The sequence below is a fragment of the Pseudonaja textilis genome, chromosome 14 (assembly GCF_049901715.1).
Source record: "Pseudonaja textilis isolate UNSWEBS1 chromosome 14, rPseTex1.2, whole genome shotgun sequence".
In the NCBI taxonomy this organism is placed as follows: Eukaryota; Metazoa; Chordata; class Lepidosauria; order Squamata; family Elapidae; genus Pseudonaja; species Pseudonaja textilis.
In genome coordinates, this window is record NC_142003.1 from 4,219,362 (window position 1) to 4,243,551 (window position 24,190).

At 43.4% G+C, this 24,190-nt stretch overlaps 1 protein-coding gene across 1 annotated transcript; it reads left to right on the forward strand.

Moving 5' to 3' along the window:
* Positions 1–6: 6 nt before the first annotated feature.
* On the forward strand, positions 7–23,681 carry ADAP1 (ArfGAP with dual PH domains 1). The gene is made up of 11 exons (XM_087942021.1): positions 7–551; positions 5,491–5,621; positions 7,938–8,029; positions 8,604–8,686; positions 12,349–12,461; positions 14,608–14,754; positions 15,781–15,864; positions 16,334–16,396; positions 18,809–18,880; positions 20,385–20,613; positions 21,319–23,681. The coding sequence occupies exons 1-11, from the start codon at positions 467–469 to the stop codon at positions 21,345–21,347; spliced, it is 1,128 nt and encodes a 375-aa protein (XP_087798147.1). The 5' UTR covers positions 7–466; the 3' UTR covers positions 21,348–23,681.
* Positions 23,682–24,190: the final 509 nt, after the last annotated feature.

Below are 24,190 nucleotides of genomic sequence, written 5' to 3' on the forward strand. Positions count from 1 at the left end.
GGCGGCGGCGGGGGGGCGGCGCGCGCGGGGGGGCGCCAGGATCGGAGAGTTTCGGAGTTGGTTGGCTTTGCTCTCTTGGCTGACTGGCTCCGCTTCGGGGCCGGAGAGGCCTGCGGAACCTCCCCCCCGCGCCGCCCCCCCTCCCCGGGCGGGGATGCTGACTGAGCCGCCGTCCGGCCTCGGGAAGCCCCTCCTGGCCCTCCCCTCCGGCTCCCCAGGGCCCCTGGAGGAGGGTGGGGGGTCTCCCTGAATGAAGCAGCCCCCCCCCAGCCCCCAGCCCAGGCGGCGGTGGCGGCGGCGGGGAGGCGGCCGGGAGACCCGGCGCTGCTAGGGGCCGAGGGGCGAAGAGGGCAGGGCGGAGGAGAGGGAGAGGTCGCCTCGGACGCCCCCCTCCCCTCCCTCCCTCCTTCCCCGGGACGTCCTCCCCCCCATCCCAATTCCTCCCCCCCCCCACCCTCTCCCCACCATGGCGAAGGAGAGGAACAAAACGGCGCTGCTGGAATTGCTGCAAAGCGACGGGAACGGCCGGTGCGCCGATTGCCAGGCCAGCGGTGAGTGACATATGGGGAGGGGTCCTGGGGTCCTTTTGAGGGGTGGGTGGGAGAGGACTGGGGGGGAGAGGGGCGTCAACTAACCCCCTTCCCGGCTCCGGCAGGTGCAGGGCTCCCGGGACCTCCTTTGCCTGCCAGGGAGGGAGGTTTCTCCCCCTCCCTCTCCTCTCTGGGGTGGAATGGATGGGGTTGGGGGCGGCTGGCGGGCTGCGTGGTCTACTTCTCCCTCCCTCCCCCCCGAGCAGTGGCGCAGGGTTTGGGGAGTGCTTTAGGGAGGGGAGGGCTTCCTCTCCTTCGCCGGCCTCAATTTTCCCATCCGCTGCTTCTGGGCTCACTTTGCGGGGAAGGGACGGGCGGGGGGAGAAGAAAGAGGAAGCGTTGGGCGCGGCGGGCGTGGGGTGTTGGGGGAGAAGGGGGTCCCAAGGAGGGAGGGAGGGGGAGAGAGTGAGAAAAAGAGAGAAAGAGAGAGAGAAAGAGAGAGAGATGGGAGAAGGAGGGAGGGACAGAAGGAGAGAGAGAGAGAGAGAGAGAGAGAGAGAAAGAGAGAGAGAGAGATGGGAGAGGGAGGGAGGGAGAGAAGGAGAGAGAGAGAGAGAAAGAGAGAGAGAGAAAGAGAGAGAGAAAGAGAGAGAGAGAGAAAGAGATGGGAGAAGGAGGGAGGGACAGAAGGAGAGAGAGAGAGGGAAAGAGAAAGAGAAAGAGAGAGAGAGAGATGGGGAAGGGAGGGAGGGAGAGAAGGAGAGAGAGAGAGAGAAAGAGATAGAGAGAAAGAGAGAGAGAGAGAAAGAGAGATGGGAGAAGGAGGGAGGGACAGAAGGAGAGAGAGAGAGGGAAAGAGAAAGAAAGAGAGAGAGAGAGAGATGGGAAAGGGAGGGAGGGAGAGAAGGAGAGAGAGAGAAAGAGAGAAAAGAGAAAGAGATGGGAGAAGGAGGGAGGGACAGAAGGAGAGAGAGAAAGAAAGAGAGAAAGAGAGATAGAAGGAAAGAGAGATAGAGAAAGAGAGAGAGAGAGATGGGAGAGGGAGGGAGGGAGAGAAGGAGAGAGAGAGAGAGAGAAAGAGATAGAGAGAAAGAGAGAGAGAAAGAGAGAGAGAGAGAAAGAGATGGGAGAAGGAGGGAGGGACAGAAGGAGAGAGAGAGAGGGAAAGAGAAAGAGAAAGAGAGAGAGAGATGGGGAAGGGAGGGAGGGAGAGAAGGAGAGAGAAAGAGAGATAGAAAGAGATAGAAAGAGAGAGAGAGAGAGATGGGAGAAGGAGGGAGGGACAGAAGGAGAGAGAGAAAGAAAGAGAGATAGAAGGAAAGAGAGAGAGAGAGAGAGAGAGATGGGAGAGGGAGGGAGGGAGAGGAGGAGAGAGAGAGAGATGGATGACGGGGTGCAAAGCATGGGTTGCCTCCCCCTCCCACGAAAAGCAGGGGACCCCACCCTCCCTAAATCCTGAAGGGGGTTCAAAGTGTGGGTGTGTGAGAAAGACCCTCCCCTGGATTTCTCCCCGCGACCAACTCAGCCAAAGTTGCCAACGGAGGCAGGGAAATCGGGGGGGCTCCCTGTGCGCTTCTCGGGGTGCCTTTCCCAGCAACTCGGCTGGCAAGAGATGGGCAGGTGAAACTCTTCCAACGCCCCCTCCCCTCCTCTTCTGGCTGCCTCCTCCCCTCTCAAATCCAGGGAAGATCCTGGGACCCCCACCACCCCTCCAAAAGGGAAGGTTTACTTCCTCCTCCCCCAGAAGGAAAAGAAGAGACCGGCCTGCTCCCCCTCCCTCCTCCCCGCATGGGGACCCCTCCCCATTTTCTCTCTCTCTTTTGCCCCCCTTTCTCCAGCTGACGTAACCAGCGGTGATGTCATCGCCCATGCCAAGCGAGGGGCTCGCCCCGCTGCAAACTGCAGTGCAGATCAGCGGCGGGGATGCCGGCTTGGGCTGGGCGCCGAGGGGGCTGGCTCAGGGTTTTTTTGGGGTGGGGTGGGGTGGGTTGGGGAGAAAGGAGCAGAAGGGGCTTGGCTGGAGTTCTTCTGGCCCTAAATTGACCGTTACAGCTGGGTCTGGTCAGCTAGCTGGCTTGGTTTGGGTGGGGTGGGAAAGCCAGCCTCGCCTTTGGCACACACAGCCGAGGTTGGGGGGGGGGCGAGAGGAGAGACCTTGAGGGGGGCATGTGTCCCCTCCCCACTTTGGAATCCCCTTAAATGGGGGTGATGCGCTGGGTGCAACGCCCCCCTTCTTGTAGGGAGCTGCTTCTTGGAAAGGCAAGGGTGCGGTTTCTTTTCTCTCTCCCTGGATAAAGTGGGTTGGGAAATAGCTTTGGGGCTGCTTCTGTATTCTCTTTCTTCCCCACTTTTTTTTTTGGGGGGGTGGGGAAGGGGGAATTCAGCCCCCAATGCAGCCGGTAGGGATTGTTACTCTGATGCCCCCACCTTTTTGGTCCGCTTTGTAGTAAATGTGCCAAGGAAGGTCTTTTTTTTCGAAATGCCAAATAGTGTATCGGACGCTTTTCTGTCTCCCTGAACACACGCACTCAAGCATGGATTTATTGCACATTGCATTTATTGTTCTTTTAGGGGATGATATATAATTAATATAGAGAGAGATATAGATATAGATACAGATATATATAAAGCAAAATATCACTCATGCTTCATCACAAAAGCTCTAGAACTGTAAAGCCTACAAACTTGAAATTTGGCAGGTAGGTTTCGAGGTGCTCCCTAAGAAAGGATTTTTCAAAATGACCATCAGAGCTTTTAGAGTATTTCCTATATTATTATTATTATTATTATTATTATTATTATTATTATTATTATTATTATTATTATTATTATCATGTTCTGATGCTAAGGTGTTCTATTCCCCCTCCCCACCTGAAAAGAAATCTGTTCCAAATGCAAAACACAAGCAGAGGACTTTCAGTTTCACAACAGCAAGCAGCTTTAGTACAGAACAGTTGAGCTAAGCCACGCCCAGGCTCCTTGCTGTCTCCTTCTTGCTCACACAGCAAATACTGTTTCAGTTTCCAAACATCCCTCAACTCTCTCTCGATATAAAATAAACACATTACTACATGGATAATCAGTTTGCTGGTGATGGCAGCTTAGGCACTTCAGAGGGGAATTGATTCTTTGCGCAGAATCCTAAGGTCTAGAATCATGCTTTCATTTTAGGAAACTTGGGAACTTGGCATATTTTTTGGCATGTCAAAAGGAAGAAAGGAAGAAAAGGAAGGAAGGAAGGAAGGAAGGAAGGAAGGAAGGAAAGAAAGAAAGAAAGAAAGAAAGAAAGAAAGAAAGAAAGAAAGAAAGAAAGAAAGAAAGAAAGAAAGAAAGAAAGAAAGAAAGAAAGAAATAAAAGATCCTGGGTTTTAATCTTAGCATTCCCAGGAAATGGGAGTAAAAACCAAGGAAATATCTTCTTTTATTATGGAGCATGGCTCTTCATGTTTACAACCCAAATCCTTCCACTGATGAATTTTTGCAGGGCGTAGAACATTTTCCTTTAGTGACCGCAACTGGGACAGGCAATTCCATTGCTAAGCAAAGCAGTTGCTAAGTGAAACTATTAGACAGCGCTTGTGATCTAATCCCAGCTGCCCTGCCTGCCAGGGTCGTATTAAATGTGTGGATTAGTTGTCAAGTACTTTTAAAATCCCTGTCATAATCGCAAGTGGCCGCTTAAATGAGGCAGTCACTAAACAAGGACTGTCCCTTCCTGTATCTCATTTCCCACAGCTGCCACTTCCTGGAAACCTCATATATCTTAATAAGGACACCACAATTCCTAGACTCTTATTCAGAATCAAAGCATCTGTTCTAAAGTGTGATACAAGTGTGATTCTTGACTTATGACCACAGTTGAGTCCAACATTTCAACGCTGGGAATTATGTTCATTCCCAGCCCGTAATGAGTCCCAAACAGCCCCTCGAGATAAGCACCTACCTTTCTCTCCTTTGAATGGCTGCCGACAACAAAAGTGCCAAATTAACTGTAAAAAGCCAAATGGAGTATAAAGCCCACATAGAGCTTCAAGGTTTAATCCAAACAGAGCGAACAAAGTTGCTTCCTGCAAAGGTTCCTGTCCCTTTGCACATCCTTTATGTCTTATGGGAGGGCTAATCACCTCCCAGCCTTACTCCCAAGTCGCCCCTTTTGTTTTAGCTGCTCTTGCCTTCTAGCAGCTCTGTGCATACGCAAACTGGGAACAGGCTCCCCTTGTTCTTCTGCCTTGCTGCTGCCAGACTCCAAAGGCTCCGGAGTCAGCACCTCACTCCCAGATGGTCCTGGCCCCATCTCTGCATCGGACACAGGACCCTCCTCCCTGACTGGTCCCCGTTCTTCCCCACTGTCCCAATTCCTTTGCTGAATGCACAGGCTGCCGGCGTACCACAACACGAACTACAGGCAGTGGGCAGAGTCAGCCTGCAATGCTGCAACCCCTGTGCCACCATGGCTCGTAATTAATCCCTAAAATCCCATTTGGATGGGAGGAAGTCTACTTAACTTTCTCCAGCCTGGGTTCTTCAAAATAGATGGATGCCCCAACCCGATGATCCCTACTAAGGGATCATCGTATTTGTGGTGCCTACAATTCCCTAGACTCCCGGACTGGCCCGTGTTCCTCCCTGCTGTCTGACTCTGCTGCCAGCTCCACAGGCTACTGGCAGACTATAACAGCTAAATGAACAAGTTGTAAGTTGAAGACTACCTGGATTGGACGGGTGTGTACATGACAGCAGGGCGGTTGGAAACCCCGATCAAAACGGCTGATTGTGATCTGAGCATCACCTTGGGTGTGACAATAACTTCGCAGTGATATCATATATATTACATGCTGCTCTCGTAAAACCGCCTAACCCAAATTTCCCCTCTCTCAGCGCTAGGCGTTTTTCCCCCTCACGCCTGACTCACACGCTGCTGCGATGCTTGCTTTCTTCCCTCCCATGTTTGTCTCCGCAGATCCGGACTGGGCTTCCCACACGCTGGGGGTCTTCATTTGCTTAAACTGCTCGGGGATCCATCGCAACATCCCCCAGATCAGCAAGGTGAAATCCGTCCGTATGGATGAATGGGACTCGGCGCAAATTGAGGTAACGGATTGCTGGAAGATGAGATAGATCAGATCAACGTTAGGGCTGCGTTTTACGGTGGGCACACGTTGAAAATGAAATGCTGTTGCCTGCTCTCAAAAGAAAGTATATATCAACCCATAAACAACACACAAATACACAAGCTATACAAATACACACCTCTCTATATCTCTATCTCATCTCACAGATATAGATGAGATCTCTAATATTTATCATCTATCATCCACCATCTATTTGTCTGTCTATATCTATCTATATATCTATTTATCTATTTATCTATCTATCTATCTATCTATCTATCTATCTATCTATCTATCTATCTATTATTATCGATCATCTATATGTCTATCATTTCTTTGTACCTATCTCTATCATCATCTTTCTCTTTTTTAATAATTTTATTAATGAACAACAAACAGAAAAAAACATTAAAAACAATAAACATGGTGCATACATAACAAAAAATACAAATTTACATGTATACATAAATATTAATCATCTTTGCTAGAGTTACTCCTTTTTTTTCAACCAGTATTAAAACTTCTCCCAAATTCTGTAATAATCAAATTCAGTCTTATCTTTTAATTCTTGAGTTATTCTATTCATTTCAGCGCATGACCAAAGTTTTCTAATTATTTCCATCTCTTCTGGCATATCATTTCCTTTCCATCTTTGGGCAAGAGCTAGTCTCGCAGATCATCATCTTTCTCTATCATCATCATTATCTACCATCTATCAATCTGTCTGTCTATCATTTCTTTCTATCTATATCTATCATCTATCTCTATCAGCTACTATCTATCTATCTATCTATCTATCTATCTATCTATCTATCTATATCTATCTATCTATCTATCTATCATCTATAGAATAGAAAGAATAGAGTAGAATAGAATTCTTTATTGGCCAAGTGTGATTGGATACACAAGGAATTTGTCTTGGTGCAAATGCTCTCAGTGTACATAAAAGAAAAGACACATTCATGAAAAATCATAAGGTACAACACTTAATAATAGTCATAGGGGAGAAAGAGAAGAAGAGGAGGAGGAAGAAGAATAATAATGAATGAATTCTTTATTGGCCAAGTATGGTTGGACTCACAAGGAATTTGTCTTGGTGCAAATGCTCTCAGTGTACATAAAAGAAAAGATCCATTCGTCAAGAATCATCAGGTACAACACTTAATAAAAGTCATAGGATACAATAAACAATCAAATCATACAAGGAAATAATAAAAAAAATGTTCAGATACAAGCAACAAGGTTACAGTCCTAGAGTCATAAGTGGGAGGGGATGGGTGAAAGGAAGGATGGGAAGATTATTAGTAATAGTAGTGCAGACTTAGTAAATAGTTGGACAGTGTTGAGGGAATTATTTGTATAGCAGAGGGATGGCGTTCGGGGAAAAACTATTCTTGTATCTAGTTGTTCTGGTCTATCTGTCTATCATCTATCTATCTATCTATCTATCTATCTATCTATCTATCTATCTATCTATCTATCATCATCATAATCTTCTATCTATCTATCTATCTATCTATCTATCTATCTATCTATCTATCATCTATCTCACTGTCCATCTTGAATACGTAAGTGGTAAGAGGAAACGTGAGAGTTGATACTATATGGAACAAAACTGGAACAAAAGAAAGCAGAGAGGTCCCTTAAATCTGTGGCCCCTCCAATTTTTGGGAAGTGGAGACCAGTTCTGTGGAGTGGAGCTTTTCCCATGGATGGGTGGGGGTTTCATGTGCTGAACCCCATAAATGGGGCTTCGTTTGTTTGTGTGGCCCGGTTTCTGGCATGCCGGAGGCTGGGGACCCTTGCCTTAAATCATTGCTCGAGATGGCTAATGGGTTGATCAACTGATTTGAAGGGATCTTGCAGCAAAATCTTACCGGGTGAGAAATGCCACTGTTGGCCCTGTCTGCGATCCCAACTTCAGTTGGTCCTTGACTAACAACCATCGTTTAGCGACCCAAGCCATGCGATCAACATTTGGCTTCCGACAAAGTCAACAGGGAAAGCTGGGTTCACTCAAGGACCCCATGATTCACTTAATAACTTCAGTGGTTTGCTTAACCACTCTGGCAAGAAAGGTTGTAAAAATCAGGCGTGACTCACATAACCACCACCGTGCTTTGCAATGGAAATTCTGGTCGTAAATTGAGCATTACCTTTATATGCTGAATCTAAACAGATCATCGGATAGATCTATAATCGGAAGGGATTATAGATTGTCTTTGATTGTTTTGGGTCAAGTGAATGAATTAATAATAGACTTTCAAAATATATATCTATATCTATTTACTTGCAGTTCATGGCTTCCACAGGGAATATTGTCTCCAAAGCTAAATATGAATCCAAAATCCCACCATTTTATTATAAGCCAACTTTTCAAGACTGCCTGTAAGTATCCACCTTTTTGCTCAAGCATTTTGAGGATAAGTATTTTCCAGGCACGCCAGAGTAACTATAATCTTCATCCTGCTGGCTGGGTTGAGCTGATTTAAAAAAAAAAAAAACACCTGCAATGAAATTGGATCAATTGAAAACTCTTAAAAAGTCATAATCTGTATTGGATTATTTTTTCAGCTCTTGGATGTTACTGATGAAAACAATAGCTGTTTTGCTTTTGTTGTTGTTGTTTTAGATAATGATTGCATTATCTGTTGTCACGAACAACACTTCCAGGGTTAAACTCGTTTGTAGAAAAAGAGGAATACATGTTTATGTGTGAACGGAAACTAGACATGAATCACGGAATTCATCGCATGTTGATTGAGTTTATAATGCTACGTTCATAAAATGGGACAAAACTCACTTAACTGCCTTGTTTAGCATCGGAAATTTGGGGCTTAATTGTGGTCATAAGCTGAGGATTGTCTGTATTGCTGGAGGATATTGTTTTGGGTAGAAAAAAAATCATCATTGCAGTGCTTTTTAAATCAATCCTTTTTCTGGTTTTCTTTCTTTTTGTCAGACTGTTACGAGAACAATGGATCAGGGCTAAATACGAAAGGGAAGAATTCATTTTCACTGAGAAACAAGAGCCTTACTCTGCAGGTAATGGAGAAATATTTTTTTGTAGGTATGAATCTAAATGTTTGCTGTTCAAAGTTCTTATTGACTTAAGCCTCTGGGGGAGGCGGGGGAAAACTTTTGTCATATTTACTTCCACTTTTAAGCATAGTTCTGTGTTTGGTCCGAAACGGAGTTACTGATTACAGTGTTCAAGGATTATATTGAATCCTGATTTTACATATCAGTTTGTTCGCACTTGACCAGTTAAATCTGGGATTCTCAACCTGTTCATTTTGACCTCTGGCTTGTGTTCCAGTTATGTTGGTTCGTGATGCTTTTGCCATACAGGTGTGCAAAAGAGACTTCTGTTTCCTAAAAGAAAAAAGAAGAAGGGGAAAGTACACCTTTCGCACTTACTAAAGAGTAATTTTGATTTATTTTTAGCTGGCCAAACAGGATGTGGACCACTTGTTTAGAAGGAAGCCACTATTGGTTTGAGCTCAGGGCAGTCTTAAAATTAGTAAGACACGTATTCATTTGGAAACTGATTGTTTCTTTTGTTTCATTCTACCTGTGAATGTTTTAAGAGATTGGCCTGTGTGTATGGAGGAAATAAATTACAGGTATGGTGAGAGTGGCTAACATAAACTTAAGTCAGACTTAAAAGTTAAGAAGACTAGTTTGTTCTAGTGGTTAAGACACCAGACAAGGAAGCTGGAAACGGTGAGTTCTAGTCTCACCTTAGATATGAGAGCCAGCTGGATGACTTTGGACCTATCACCAGGAGACTGTGAGTTCTAGTCCTGCCTTAGATATGGAAAACAGCTGGGTGACTTTGGGCCAATCACTAGGAGACCGGGAGTTCTAGTCTTGCCTTAGCCACGAAAGCCACCTGGGTGACTTTGGGCCAATCACTAGTACACTGGGAATTCTAGTTCCACTTTGGATACAAAAGCCACCTGGGTGACTTTGGGCCAGTCTGTCCGTCTCAGCCCTGCCCACCTCACAGGTTTCTTTCTTCTTGTGGGGGAAAAGAAGAGAAGGAAGATGTGTGGGATATAAAAGGCAGGATGTAAATAAATAAATAGAATTAACACAGACACTCCTTTTTGGAAATGCCAATCACAAATCCCGTTGGGACAAAATACAAGGTTTTCTGATGCCTGAGAAATACTGGTTACAGGTCAGCATAACAAAAATCGCAAAGCACCAGGAAGTATTTGCTTCTAATAAATTTTATTGTAAGGCAATAAGCTTTCATCAGCTGTGGTTTTCTGACTTTCTTCCTCCTGCCAATGTGTACTAACCAGAATTTCAATGGGACGGGCTATAATTTTGCTTTGGGGGGGTAGACGTTAATAGAATTATAGAATAACAGAGTTGGAAGGGACCTTGGAGGTCTTCTAGTCCAACCCCTCCTGCTCGGGCAGGAAAACTTATTACCGTTTCGGACAGATGGTGGTCTAATTGCTTCTTAAAAAACTTCCAGTGTTGGAGTTCCTACTAGCCTGCCTTTGATTTGCAGCTCCAACAGGCAAGCTGTTTGCTTCCTGATTCCTTGGGGCTGGCAACGGTGTGCAGAAAATGAGAAACGCTGGCACCCCTTCCTTACAAGGACAAGCAAGAGACTCTTGCAGGAGGGGGAGAGCGAGGAGGAGGGGAAATGTTAGCTAGAGAACAGCCGGAGCAGCAGAAGTTATAATATGACGAATGAGTGGACGCCGAAAGAGTGTCACAACACACAGGCAACGTGGCTTCGTAAATCACCGGACAATCTGGGGGCTGTTTGGTTTCACTGCCCATCCCTGCCTTTGAGGACGACTTGGTTCCCCCCAAAACAAGCCACGATGGTCAGACATACCAGGATTTAAGGCTTTTGAAGAAGCCCAATTTGTGAAGATGGTCCTCCCAGAGATTTTGGCCAAGAGGACTTTCCTGAATTCTTCTAACTCAAGGACTAGAAGTGGGTGATGTTCTAGAGATGATTGATTATGTCTCCCATTATCGAAAACCATCGGTCGTGTCAGGTGGGGACCATGGGAACTGGAGTCCAACAATGTCTGAAGAGCGAGAAGATCCCTAGCATTTTTTTGAAGGGAAGAAATGGAATCCCCAGCCTTTGGAGACACCGGTCACTTCGAATTAAAGGCTTCCTGAAAGGTGGGATTTCAGAAGTGAGTTGTGGGTTCTCCCAAGAGGCTGTCATGGACATCACAGCATTGATGGAACTGTCTAGAAGATCCAGGCTGAGGTGTAGAAGCTTCAGAGAAGATGTTTGGTGCTCATGATGTGGAACACAAAAGCTACACAAGGCCCTCTTTTCTTCTTGACTCCGAGGAAAATGCATAAAATAAGCCTCTTTCATGCCTGGCCCTCAAATCTTTCCTTCTGTGCAGAGCTCAACAATAGCATTGTTGTTAATAAAACAGTGGGTGTGTGGTGGAAACGGTACAGCTGAGACCGTGATGGTTGCAAAGCTGGGGTCATGGGTAAGAAGGCGGTTTTTTGGGGGGAGTGGGGGCAACACCCAACAGCTTTCACGGTGTCCTTGAGAGAACTTTGGCATTTTTTACTCCTCATTGTCTCAAGATGGAACATACAAACTCTTGTTTTCCTCCTCAGTTGCACTAAGGAGCTTGGGAGTCGATCCATCTGTCCTTCCTTCCGAAGGAGACTAAAAAGCAAATTATGGAGAGACCAGTGCAGAGATGAAGGAAGCCCTGTAGAAATGGTGTCCATGATAAAAACAGAGAAGAGAACATTGAGCTATGTTCTCACCAACGTGAGACTCGAGGGTGGGTTGAAATGGAACCAAGAAGAAACAAGGGAGAAGCTTGAAGGCATCTTAAAACATGAACGTGGATACAAAAGGAGGTGTGGGTTTCTGACCCAAATCTCCAAGATCGTTTAAGGACGAGGAAAAGTTGAGGTTGCCAGGAATTGTGGCCAAATTCAGGTGTTATTTTTTTTTCTTTGTTTTACAAGATGGATCTTTTTCTCAAGTAGGAATGTAATTTTCTTGGCAAGGAGTTGAACCATTTCAACTGGGTTTTGCAGGAGCATCGAAACTAGTATCACATATATAGTTCTAGACATTTGGGATATTGAAATTATGGTAGAATAATGAGTACTTTAAAAAAATAATAATATGCACATGACTTAATAGGGGATAACAAATACATGGTGAAAAGAAATGTTATTTATGCTTAAATGAATGGAAACAAATGAGAAAGAATTATAAAGAGATAATCATATTGTTGTAGTTGGAAGATTAGGATTTTATGTATATACTTATTTGTATTATCATTATTAGCATTGTTTAAAAAGGACATTGACCTAGTCAATGTACTGTCCACAAAATATGTATGATGTGAAAGGAAAACTGTAAATAAAGCATGAATTATTAAAAAAAAACCCACTAGTATCTTAGATTTTAAACAGGTCCTGAGGTCCCAACTAAAATACTTCTATGTCATATGAACAGATCCCCAGAAATGATACTTGGAATTCCTTCTTAGCACTTTCTTTATTGTTGTTGCCTACAGACTTGCCAGACTAAAACAGAAGATGGATTTTTTTTATTTCCACCAGGAGATTCTGGATGAATGTTCACAAAGGAACAATCTAAGTTTCATCTTCTTTTTTACAAAGTAATCATCTGTTTCCTGTAGAAAACATTGCTGTTTTTTGCTGTTTCTCCACAGGCTACCGGGAAGGATATCTGTGGAAGAGGGGACGTGATAATGGGCAGTTTCTGAGCAGAAAATTTGTCCTTTCAGAACGGGAAGGAGCCCTGAAATACTACAACAAAAATGATGTAAGAGTGATGGTAGTGGTTGGTGGTAGAGTAGGTCCTCTTTTGAAGAATGGGCCATAAGATAACCTGCCCGGTCTCTTGTTTGTAGATTTTAATCTATATATATAAAAGTGAAATACCACTCACGCATCATCATAAAATCTCCAGAACCATAAAGCCTACAAACTTGAAATTTGGCATGTATGTTCCTCCTGGCTTCTAGGGGCTCACTGAGAAAGGATTTTGTGAAATGACCATCAGAGCATTAGTATTTAGTATTTTATTATTATTAACACACTTTGATGCTGAGGAATTCTACTCCATCCCACCGGAAAAGAAATCTCCTCCAAATGCAAAATACAAGCAGAGGAGTTTCGGTTTCAATTTTAGTTTCAGTTTCAAAGCAGCAACTAGCTTTAGTTCAGAACAGTTGAGCTAAGTCCCACTCAGGCTCCTTGCTGTCTCCATCTTGCTCACATAGCAAATACTGTTTCAGTTTCTAAACAGCCTCACACACTGACAGGATGCTAGCCAAATGAATACCGATGGATGCTGGTAGGCAGAGGCAGTTTTTTTTTTCACTTATTGTCCTCCCCGCAAACTAAGCCCCACCACATAGTTTCGTAGTGAAGCATGGGAATCGAGTTAGTTAATGATATGGTACATTACATTCTGGGAGAACATGAGAATAAGACTGTGTTCCTAAGTTCTCACGGGCCTTGTACTAACTTGGGAGTGAGTTAATGGTTCAATCTGTTGAAGGAACACCAAAAAGAGATCCGCAGATCCTATCAGCTAACCCCAAAGAAACTAAATTTAGCCCCCAACAAAACCAATCACACACAGCTTCAATCACTTGACCCCCTCAGTTGGGTTACCGAATCCCAGATCCATTTTGCCGTACCATGCTTCCTTCCCAAGCTGCACACTCGGTGGGAGAGGACAACCACTTCAGATAGAAGGAGAATACCAGATTTCTGATGGTAGGTGTGGAAGATTGGCGTTCTCACCATGTTGGGTTGAGCTGAAGGAGGTTGGGATGACGGTAGCATTGTTTGTGGTAGGAGCTCAGTTGTTCTGGCGTTGAACCTGGTCATCATCATCTTCCAAGACTTGGTGGATTTGGTAGGACTTATCCCACCCTATAAATACAAACATGGTCTTTTGATGTATTAATTGGCTTTATGTTTAGCATCTCAAGTGAATTCAGGCGAAAGACAAACTATGGTCAATGTCTGGTCAAGAGGAAGGAGTGGCCAGGTTCTCCCTTCGAGTGAAAGAACTTCGCTGCACCTTGAGTGGAAAAGTGACTAGTTCAACAGGATCCACCAAAGCAAGGTTGATCAAATTTGACAGCTTTAAGATGGGTGGACTTCAATTCTTAGCATGCTGGCTGGGGAATTCTGGAAGTTGAAGTCCACAGAGTTGCCAAGGTAGAATAAACACTGCACTAGAACGTCTCAGGCAGAAGGCCATCTATAAGGAAGGGTCTAGCCCACTGTTTCTCAGACTTGGTTACTAGAGATATGTGGGCTTCTACTCCCAGAATTCCTCAGCTGGCATCATGGCTGGTGCTGTCCAAGGTCCTGATAGATCCTAAGACAACTGCTGGGTCATTTCTTCATAGAGATGACTCAGCTCCTTCCTACGGTTGGCAAAGAAATGAGGATTGTGACGTCATGGTTGCTTCTGGATCTTCTGGAGATCCGGAGCCAGAAATAAGAGCAAATGGGTGTTTATGCACCTTTGAGCATTACGTTTGAGGAAGCGAGAATTCATAATTCATAATGCTCCGAATGAATGATTTTTTTAAATATTTTTTGGGGGGGAGTTTAAAAGATTCTGCATATTGCTGAGGCCAGTTGCAATTAAAAACAGAGGCAACTTAAGCTGTCTGGGAGCTCTATCCGCCCATGTCCACTATTTCTTCTGTATTTACTGAATGTGCCTGGGAATTCTGGGAGTTGAAGTCCACAGATCTTAAAGTTGCCAAGGTTGGTGACTTCAATTTGAATCCCGACCTTATGTTAATTCCTGATGGATTACAGAACTGCTTCTCCCAATTTTGTTTGGGGTGAGTGCTTGTGTACCCGATGCGCCACAGATATAGCGAAGCCCTCCAACATTGCAGCTGTGGTTGATGTGCTGTGGTGGTTTTCCTCGCCAGGCCAAAGAACCCAAAGCGATTATGAAAATTGAGCATCTCAACGCCACCTTCCAGCCCGAGAAAATTGGAAACCCTCATGGGTTGCAGATCACCTACTTGAAGGACAACAGCACAAGGAATATTTTTGTTTACCATGAAGATGGCAAGGTGGGAGCCCCGAAGTAAGGAAGGAAGCAGCTCCAAGGGTTGGTTTGCATGGGGCCAAAAGGAGCACCAAGTAGAGACTGTGTCTCTGTGTGTTTGTGCAGCCCTTCTGACTTGTGGTGGCAACAAGGGTGGCTCCAGATAATTGCTAAGACAATTGTCCACCCAGTATTATTCTCTTTGTCGTCCTATCCATCAATCATCTCTCTCTGTCTCTATCATCCATCCATCCATCTAACCTATCTACCCACCCATATCTATCTATCTTTCTATCTATCTTTCTATCTATCTTTCTATCTATCTATCTATCTATCTATCTATCTATCTATCTATCTATCTATCTATCTAATCATCTATATCATCTTATCTATCATCTATCTCATCTATCATCTGTATCTATCTATCTATCTATCTATCTATCTATCTATCTATCTATCTATCTATCTATCTATCTATCTATCATCATCTCTATCATCTTATCTATCTATCATCTATATCATCTATCCCATCTATTATCTACCTACCTACCTACCTACCTACCTACCGCCTATCTTACTACAGGGTAATGTCTCTTCCTTCCTGAAACCTCTTGAAATTAATTTGAAATACAGATTATTTCTGACTCAAAATACTTTCTTTTTTAAACTGCGCGTGAAATGGAGAGTAAATGAAAATTAGCGATTAGAAAATTTAGATCTAAAACCAGCAGTTATTCTTTTGCGATAAGTGGCTGCCATTTGTAAACTGAGCTGCCCAAAATTGGTGACAAGATGAATGGCTATATACATGGTTTTTTTTTTGAAAAATAAAAAAAATAAACTCAGTTTAAGAAAGGGAATGCAGAGAAACTGCCACTGAATGAAATAGTATTATTTTGAAAGTGGAGCCTGGAGAAATGAGATTTAACCATTGTGGGAAGAGCTGCATTTAAAAGCCAATCCTAGCCAGCTCTAAGAAAAATCGTAGCGAACGCCTCTGAAGGGTGCACTGGTGCATGTTCATTTACACAACCATTTTCTTGCTCTTCAGGAAATGGTGGACTGGTTCAACGCCATCCGTGCCGCGCGATTCCATTACTTGCAAGTGGCATTCCCCGGAGCCAGCAATACTGATGTGAGCTTGGCATTTCTTCTTTCCTCTTTTTGTTCCCTGGAATTATTTATATTAATGTCTCTCAAACTAGGCAACTTCCAGCTGTGTGGACTTCCAACTCCCATAATTCCCAAGAAAAAACCAGCATGGTTGAGAATTCTGGGAGTTGAAAGTCCACACACCAGGAGAACGTCTCGATTGAACAGCAAGCTGGCTGGGGAATTCTGGGAGTTGAAGTCTACCTATGTTAAAGTTACTAAGATTGAGAAACACTGGTTTAATGTCTGTTTATTTGTGTCAAATAACTGCACAAGCCAGCTTTCCTCGTTTTATCCTCTCACTGCAACAATTGATGGCTAAAGAGCTTTTGGGAGGCTGATGCAATTTTATTCTTCCTGAAGAATATTCTTCCTGCTTCATTTCTCCACTGGCACTGCGTAGTATTTCTGTCTTCTGACCTCCTTCCTCTTCTATCGTTTGAACGTTCTAGCTGGTGCCAAAACTTTCAAGGAATTACCTGAAGGAAGGCTACATGGAGAAAACTGGGCCAAAAGTAAGTCGAGTTTAATCTTTTCGGTCAAATGCAATTTGACAATGTTGGGTGGGAAAACAGGATGACCTTATAAATCCTGGTCTCCGTTAGTATATTGCGCACGAATCATGGTGATTTGGATGACATTTCAAGTCCCCACGTTGCTTTTTTTTTTTTTTTCAAGACAACCAAGTCCTGATGACTGAGAATCTCCATAGATATTACCGTTCAAGTTTGGTTATTGCCTTCCTTCAAACGTTTCTGCCAGTTCTGCTCCATAGCGTGATATGTTGCGAGCTACAAAGAGATGGTTGAAATACGTCCATGGTGGTTTTGTACTGGGGTTAGGGTCGGCTTGGAGACCCTGAGATCCTATGGAAAGCATTAAAAGCAGAGGTGGGATTCAGCCGGTTCTGACCGATTCTGGAGAACCGGTAGTGGAAATTTTGAGTAGTTCGGAGAACCGGCCAATCCCACCTCTGACAGGCCCTGCAAACCCCATCTATTCTCCGCCTCCCATTGAGTCCCAGCTGATCGGCTGGGTCTTCTTGGGTTGCCCTGCCCAGGAGAACGGAGCTGGAAAGCAGGTTAGTGGGGTTGGGGAGGGAAGGGGGATTTTGCAGTATCCTTCCCCTGCCACGCCCGCCAAGCCACGCCCATCAGGCAACACCACGCCCACCAAGCTACGCCCACAGAACCGGTCGTAAAAAAATTTAGAATCCCACCCCTGCTTAAAAGCCTGATCATATTCAAAAGGAATTTTGATTGGCAACTTTAGGTTGCGCTAGAAAGCTGATATTTCGCATATATTCTGAACCCTAAAGAAATAGGACCTTGGTGGATCTTTCTCTGGAAATGGCTAACTATAGATGATATCAAAAGTCCTTGAAGAACTAACGTCGGGTAGCTTCCTTAAACAACCAAGTTATTTCTATGCTCGACGGACCAGCTGAATGTCTTCTAATAGACCATCCCATAATAGCGGAGTGAAAATTACTACCGATTTGGGAATTTGGCTGGCTACAAGTCTTTGGATGGGAGGAGGCCGTTCTCATCCTCGCCTGTCTTGAACAAGATTACAGCCATAAATATTGTGCCTTCCCAATTCAAAATGGAGTTACAGCATCCCTGAGGAGGATTAGTGTGCCTGCGTTTATTATTATAAGCTATTATCTTCTTCCCAAAAAATATGGCTCATTTTTATGGTTTTCCTCCTTTCTTTTGGCTCCTTACAACGGACTTGCAGGGTTGATTAGGCAGAAAATTTGGGATTTTTAACCTGGCTTTCTTCAGTTCCAGATGAACATTTTATCTGACTTCTCTGCTCTCCAGTCAGCTTTTGAGGGGGAAAACCATCTTTATTCTCCCCCATGCATTGCAGTTTCTCTCTCTCTCCTAATTAAGGTGAACCAAGAACTTAATTATTTTCTTGCTGTTGTGAGCCAAGGAGAGTTTTAATCAAGGCCTCAGTCTCTGTGCTTAACCAATTCATTAAATACAAATTAAAACAAGCCTAAGGTTTGCATCAGATTTTAACTGGAGCTGTCTTTTAAAAGAAAAAAAGAGAGAGAGAGAGAGATTTGTATAAATTGGCTGTTGCTGCTAACAATTTAATCCGATCAGCACAATCTAAATTATGTATTGTTTTTTTGCAAGATGCTTCGTTCCCTCCGCCCTTTCTTGGGACCCCAAGGGAAATTAAAATATCAGAGTGTGGCAGAGATTCAAAAGGAAGGCAGAAGTTTAGGTTTATATTCCAATACTCAACATTCCTGCTTCTTTCAGGGTAGGAAAACGCATGCAGAACATTTCCCCAGCTGTCAGGATTGATGCAAGCATGAACCACATATACTTCCAGATGCCAAAGGGACTAGAAACTTGTACTTTTGAAAAAAATTTTTTATGGATGTGGCTGTTTTTAGGGATCTGTGGCCAGCATTGTATTCTGCCTTTTTTAAAAAAGTAGATAAACTGGAAGAATAATTATGATTGCCTGCTTATCATAGCTGGAATTTGAATCTGTAATCTGTTCTCTTTGGTCGTAGCTCTCTGTGTTGCCTGAATACACAGACACAAATAAGCCGTGGTTGTAGGCTTTTTATAACCTGGGAATCCAGCCAATTGTGACTTCTTTAATAAACTCTTATTTTTAGGAAACTATGGCTCCACAAGTCACGAGCTTAACCCTTTCACCTCTTCTTCATATGTGGTCTGAAGAAGTTTCAAATAAGCAATATCAGTGCTGAATTTTTTTTTCCTTTTTTAAATTATTTAGTAAGTTCCTACATGCGCAATTAACCAGACAATCTTTAATGTGAAAAATATATTTTTTTTAAAAAAAGGAAGGAAAATAAAAATATCTATCTTGCATTTTAGATAAACATGTCGCTGGTTTACCGATAAAATTTTTCTTTTCCATTTTTTCCCTTTTAGCAAACAGAAGGCTTCAAAAAACGCTGGTTTACCATGGATGATAGAAGATTAATGTACTTTAAGGATCCTTTGGTAAGTTGTCCTCCTCCTCCTCCTCCTCCTCTTTTACATCTTTTCAAATACACCAGCAGTCTTCAAATAGTAAACATTCCAGCTCCTTGGAGTCTTTGGACAGGGCTTGGTTTCCATTTGCCTCACCATCTTGGTAGCCTTCTCTAGTACCTCAACTCCTTGCTGGATATCACATTCCAAGTGGCATCTGACCAAGGCTGGGAAGAAAGGGACGATTTGTTCTCTAATTCCTTCCACGATAGCATTTGCCTTTTTTTTAAACAGCTGCCTCGCACTCTTGGCTCCCCTTCAAGGTCCGACGTACCAGAACACGCAGATCCTTTTCACGGGCCCTCTTGCCAAAACAGACGTACCCCATCTTGCAACTGGGTCTTTTTTCTTCTTCTCTGTCTAGATGCAGGACTCTCTCTTTGTGGTCCGTTTCACCCTGTTGGCTTTAAGCCTCTCTAGATTTGTTTCAGTTCCCCCACCCCTCTTGTTTTCTTCTAAAATAATTCTTTAGCTTTCTCCTTCTGGTTTGAAGAGAGAGAATGCGAGCTTTTTTTCTTTAGCTCTTTCTTTAGATAGAAATAGATACAGATAGATCGATAGATCAATATAAGTAGAGAGATAGGTAGATGATAGGTAGATAGATAGATAGAGATAATTAGAGATAGAGATAAGTAGAGATAGAGATAAGTCGAGATAGATAGATGATAGGTAGAGATGATATAGAGATAGATGGATATATAGATAGATACATAGAGATTAGAGATAGATGATAGGTAGATAGAGATAATTAGAGATAGATAGAGATAATTAGAGATAGAGATAAGTAGAGATAGATATATGATAGGTAGAGATGATAGATATAGAGATAGATGGATATATAGATAGATACATAGAGATTAGAGATAGATGATAGGTAGAGATAGAAAGATAGGTAGATATAGATAGATGGATATAGATACATAGAGATAAGTAGAGATGATAGGTAGACAGAGATAGAGAGAGATAATATCTCTAATCTCTATCTACCTATAGAGAGATAGATGGATATATAGATACATAGAGATAAGTAGAGATAGATAGATGATTGATAGACAGATATAGAGATAAGTAGAGATAGATTATAAGTAGAGATGATATAGACGGATATAGAGACAGATACAGAGGTAAGTAGAAATAGATAGGTAGACAGAGAGATAGGTAGAGATAAATATAGATAGATGATAGGTAGAGGTAGGTAGATAGATAGATAGATAGATAGATAGATAGATAGATAGATAGATGATAGATAGATAGATAGATAGATGATAGATAGAGATATAGATAGGAATATTTTTCCTCCTAATTGTGACTTTTCATGGAGCCCCAGTTGAGAAAGGGAAGGGAAAGACTGTTGGTTTGGGCTTCAGATCTTGTCTTGGTCATTAATTTTCAGAGCGATACAGAGAAAAAAAGCAACCAGGTTAATCCAATTCCTTTGTAAACATGGAGTCCTTCCGCTTTGTCCTCTCCTCAGGATGCTTTCGCCAGGGGGGAGGTTTTTATTGGGAGTAAAGAAAACAGCTACAAGGCTCTGGATGGGCTCCCACCGTCCACCCAGGGAAATCACTGGCAATACGGCATCACCATCATCACCCCTGACCGGAAATTCCTCTTTGCCTGTGAGACCAAAAGCGATCAGCTGGAGTGGATCTCTGCTTTTCAGAAACTGATCAACAGGCCGATGCTGCCCCAGGAATACGCAGGTGAGGCTCCAGCGCTCGGTCTCGGGGGAGGAGCCATCGCTTGTACGATGTCGACGGAAGCCTTCATCAAAACTGGGACCGGTGCCGTTATAATCTCAGTCGCTAAACAAACCATTGTAAGTCGAGGACGACCTGTAAAGAGGTCATCAGGGTTCCAAGTAACCATACCCGTAGCAAACAAAACTCTGAAGCAGGCAAATTCTTCAAAGAATTGGTTGATTGGATATGTCATATTGGGCACAAGCTGGTGGAAAACGGACTCTGAATATTCCCGTGGTTTTCCACCTAGTTGAAAGTGAAAGTTGGTCACTTTTTCCAAGCGATCAGTCACATGGTCCAATCAGGATGCTGTCCAGTTGCTAGGTGACTCCAGTCCCCTCCTTCCAAGCACCTGCAGGAATGTCCTTGGTTCCCACGAGAAAGCATTTTGTTTTGACTACAAACCCCAACTCTCTCTATTCCTCCCTATCCCTCTTCTTCAGTGTCTCAAATGGCCTCAGTCAGAGGTAGAAATTAGGATTTTAAAAAAGTATTGCTATGTAAGCAACTGACTCAGATAGTACGCTGTACACCAAGCACTTATTGTATGTAAAGAAAAAATAGTTAAATGACAAATAAAATGGCCTCAGTCAGGCCAGTTTCAGGGCTGACAAGCAGCTTCTTTTGATGATATAATTTCTTTCTTTTTTTCTCTTTCCTTTCCAGTGGAAGCCCATTTCAAGCATAAACCCTAAGCGATGATATGAAGCAAGATCGGTTTACGACCCGCAAGGACATTGGTTTCGTTTTAAGTTTTTGTTTGCGAGGCTAGCAATGACCAAAAAAAAAAAAAAGCAATTATATAATTAGCGAATCATTTTAGACCACAAGGTTGGGACGTGCAATTAAAATGCTTGAGTTGCGGATCATGGTGCTGTCTGTCTGAAGGAGACCGAAACCGCAGGCAAAAGCAGCCTTGCACTTTCCTGAGATTGTCATTCTTGAACACTTACGGGTGAATAACCTGGACACACTAGTGAAAGAATCCGTGTGTGATGTTTTTGAAGAATCCTGACAGAACATCCTTTTCTTTTCTTCTGCTTGGCTCTTGGCTGAGCTATTATGGTGATGTCCTTGTGCAGAACATGTTCCAAGAAGGCATGTTCAGAAATTGTAGCAGAACCTAGAAACCATCCATGGAAGGTATCATCCGTAACGCTCTAACTCTGGTCTGGGAGGAGAAGGAGGGAGGATAGAAAGAGGTTGCACATGGTGAAACGTGGACAATGGACCTCCGTCATCTTGCTGTCAGATGTGTGGTGGCATCTTCTAATGCATCTGTTCCGCTGGCCCAGCCTTAAAAGAAGAACAAGTTGGAAGGGACTTCGGAGGTCTGCTAGTCCAATCCTTGCTCAAGGAGAAGATCTTATCCTATTTCAGATAAATGGTGGTTCCATCTCTTCCTGGAAACCTCCAGTGATGGGAGCACCCATAACTTCAGGAGGGAAGCCATTCCTCTGATTCATTGTTCAACTTGTTCTCCGGGAATGTTGCTAACTACAAAATCGGGGAGCAATGACCCTCCAATACTTCTTGAAGATGTTTGATGTGGAGAGGCTGGGTTTAGCCATTCCTTCGGGTTGTTTTGCTTCTTGTCACATTGTGGTGCTTAAAGAATGGAGCCCTATCATGACATTTGAGCAGGGAGGGACCAGCTAAGAAAGGAATGGAAAAATACCAACCCTCAATTTTGGAACAAGACAGGTCTGCGTGACTCAATAAGGAACCGAAAAGCTTGATTTTTCCCATCTCTGAACTCTGTAAGAGCATCCATGTTACTATCCCCAAGAGTCAAGATGGTAGCTGTGATGGAACATTGCAAGCATTATCCTCACTCAGAAGAATTCAGGATATTGTCACCCAACCACCATGACCAAGGTGAACCAGGACAAACTATTATCCCTTGACAATAGCCCATCCATGAGTGGACTTTTGCAAAACAATGATTAAATGCACACAAAGCACTAAACTATGGTTTGCTTCACCTTTAATGACTTAGCCACCTTTGAGTTCGCATCGTACGCTAAGCCTAGCACAACCCAACCCAATTCACGGTGAAGTGGGATTGTTTTCACCAGTGAAAACTACTTTCAATGACAGAAGTGACTTTTCCAAGATGACTCCATGCTAACAACAAGCCTTTAACCCAGGGGGTGGGCAATGAATTTTTCCCAAGAGGTCACAGGAGAAATTAGGTCTGTTGTGGAGGGCCAAACTAATCGAACTGTGAAGGTGTGTAGATTTTTTTTTTTTTTAAACGGGGCTTATCTTCAAAATTAAAGCAATGCACCTATTTTGCGTGCCATTTGATTTCTAATTTCGGACTGATGGCCCAGGGGCCCGTAAAATACCCAGGTCTGCTCAACCTCAAAGCATCTGTTAAAAATGTTCGTCCGTAAAACAGCTTAAAAACTAACCGCAGCGCAAGTAGCCCACAAGTTAGAAAGCAAACCATGGTTTGATTCAAAGCTCCGTTTACTTCAGGTGGCAAGAGATTTTCTGTTTACATTTTTGGCAAGTGGGAGCCATTTCGGAATTCGCTGCACGAGGGACTATCGTTGACTAATATCGGATTTTAATATTCCTTCTGTTTTCATCGTGTTTAGCCACCCGGCAACTGGCTCGCACTTCTCTCTCTTCTCTAAAGCCAACTTCCCACTGTTTGTAGCCATACTTTGAACTGATTGTCTACTTATACTGACTGACTCAGCAGGTTAATTCACCCGTTGGCTGAAATCTTTCTTGTCTTCTCTCTCCTGGATGGAAGATTATATTAGTTCTTGCTCCTCCTCAGGCTGGGTTCCGGCCTTCACAACTTTTTACAAGTCAGGTACAAAAGAATTCTTCTGAAGAGTCCAGGACTACATCTGAAGACAAGTCTTGATTTAAACTGGTTTCTTCCTCCGTTCCAACGTTTCTGTAAGAGCACGTCCATCTCATTCATGCATACGTTTGTTAAGTTTGATGGTTAAGACAGTTGTGGAACTAACTATCACCCACCCCAATAAATTATTATCCTGTTGGCTTGATCAAGGCCTGTCTGATTAAATTCAGGGTGGAACACAAAAATAGACATTCTCTGGTTTTCTCGTTGTGCAATATTTGAAGCTTTTCTTTTTTAAAAAAAAAAAAAGCTAAAATGAGGAAGAGCATCTTTAGAGCTTTTAAGATTTATTTTTAGAATGGAAAATTCCCTGCTTCCAAGAAAGGAGGCAGTGAAAAATTGCTTCTTAAAAGGTTGACAGTTCAAATACAAATGAACTCATACAAAGATGCGATGGACACCATCCTTAAAAGAGGAACCTGGGAAATAAATGAACCATACAGTGTTGTATGCACACAAAAAAAGCACCCTTTGGGGGATTAGTGCAAGGGGGGGGGTAAATGGGGACAGTTGGCTGCATTTTATGTATATCAGCCCTTGTGACATGTTGGGCCATGGCACGCTTCTAAGTTGATCGATCCAATTGGCACAAATTCTAAACCTCTAAAACAGAGGTGTGTCCAACCTTTGGCAGCTTTCATTGTTGTGAACTTC

What these genes read in the sequence shown, in the direction of transcription:
- ADAP1 (XM_087942021.1), top strand. Translation starts at nt 467, where the DNA reads ATGGCGAAGGAGAGGAACAAAACGGCGCTGCTGGAATTGCTGCAAAGC. An exon ending in GGGACTCGGCGCAAATTGAG is followed by an intron (nt 5,622 to 7,937) that starts GTAACGGATTGC and finishes ATTTACTTGCAG; the next exon opens with TTCATGGCTTCCACAGGGAA. An exon ending in GCTGCCCCAGGAATACGCAG is followed by an intron (nt 20,614 to 21,318) that starts GTGAGGCTCCAG and finishes TTTCCTTTCCAG; the next exon opens with TGGAAGCCCATTTCAAGCAT.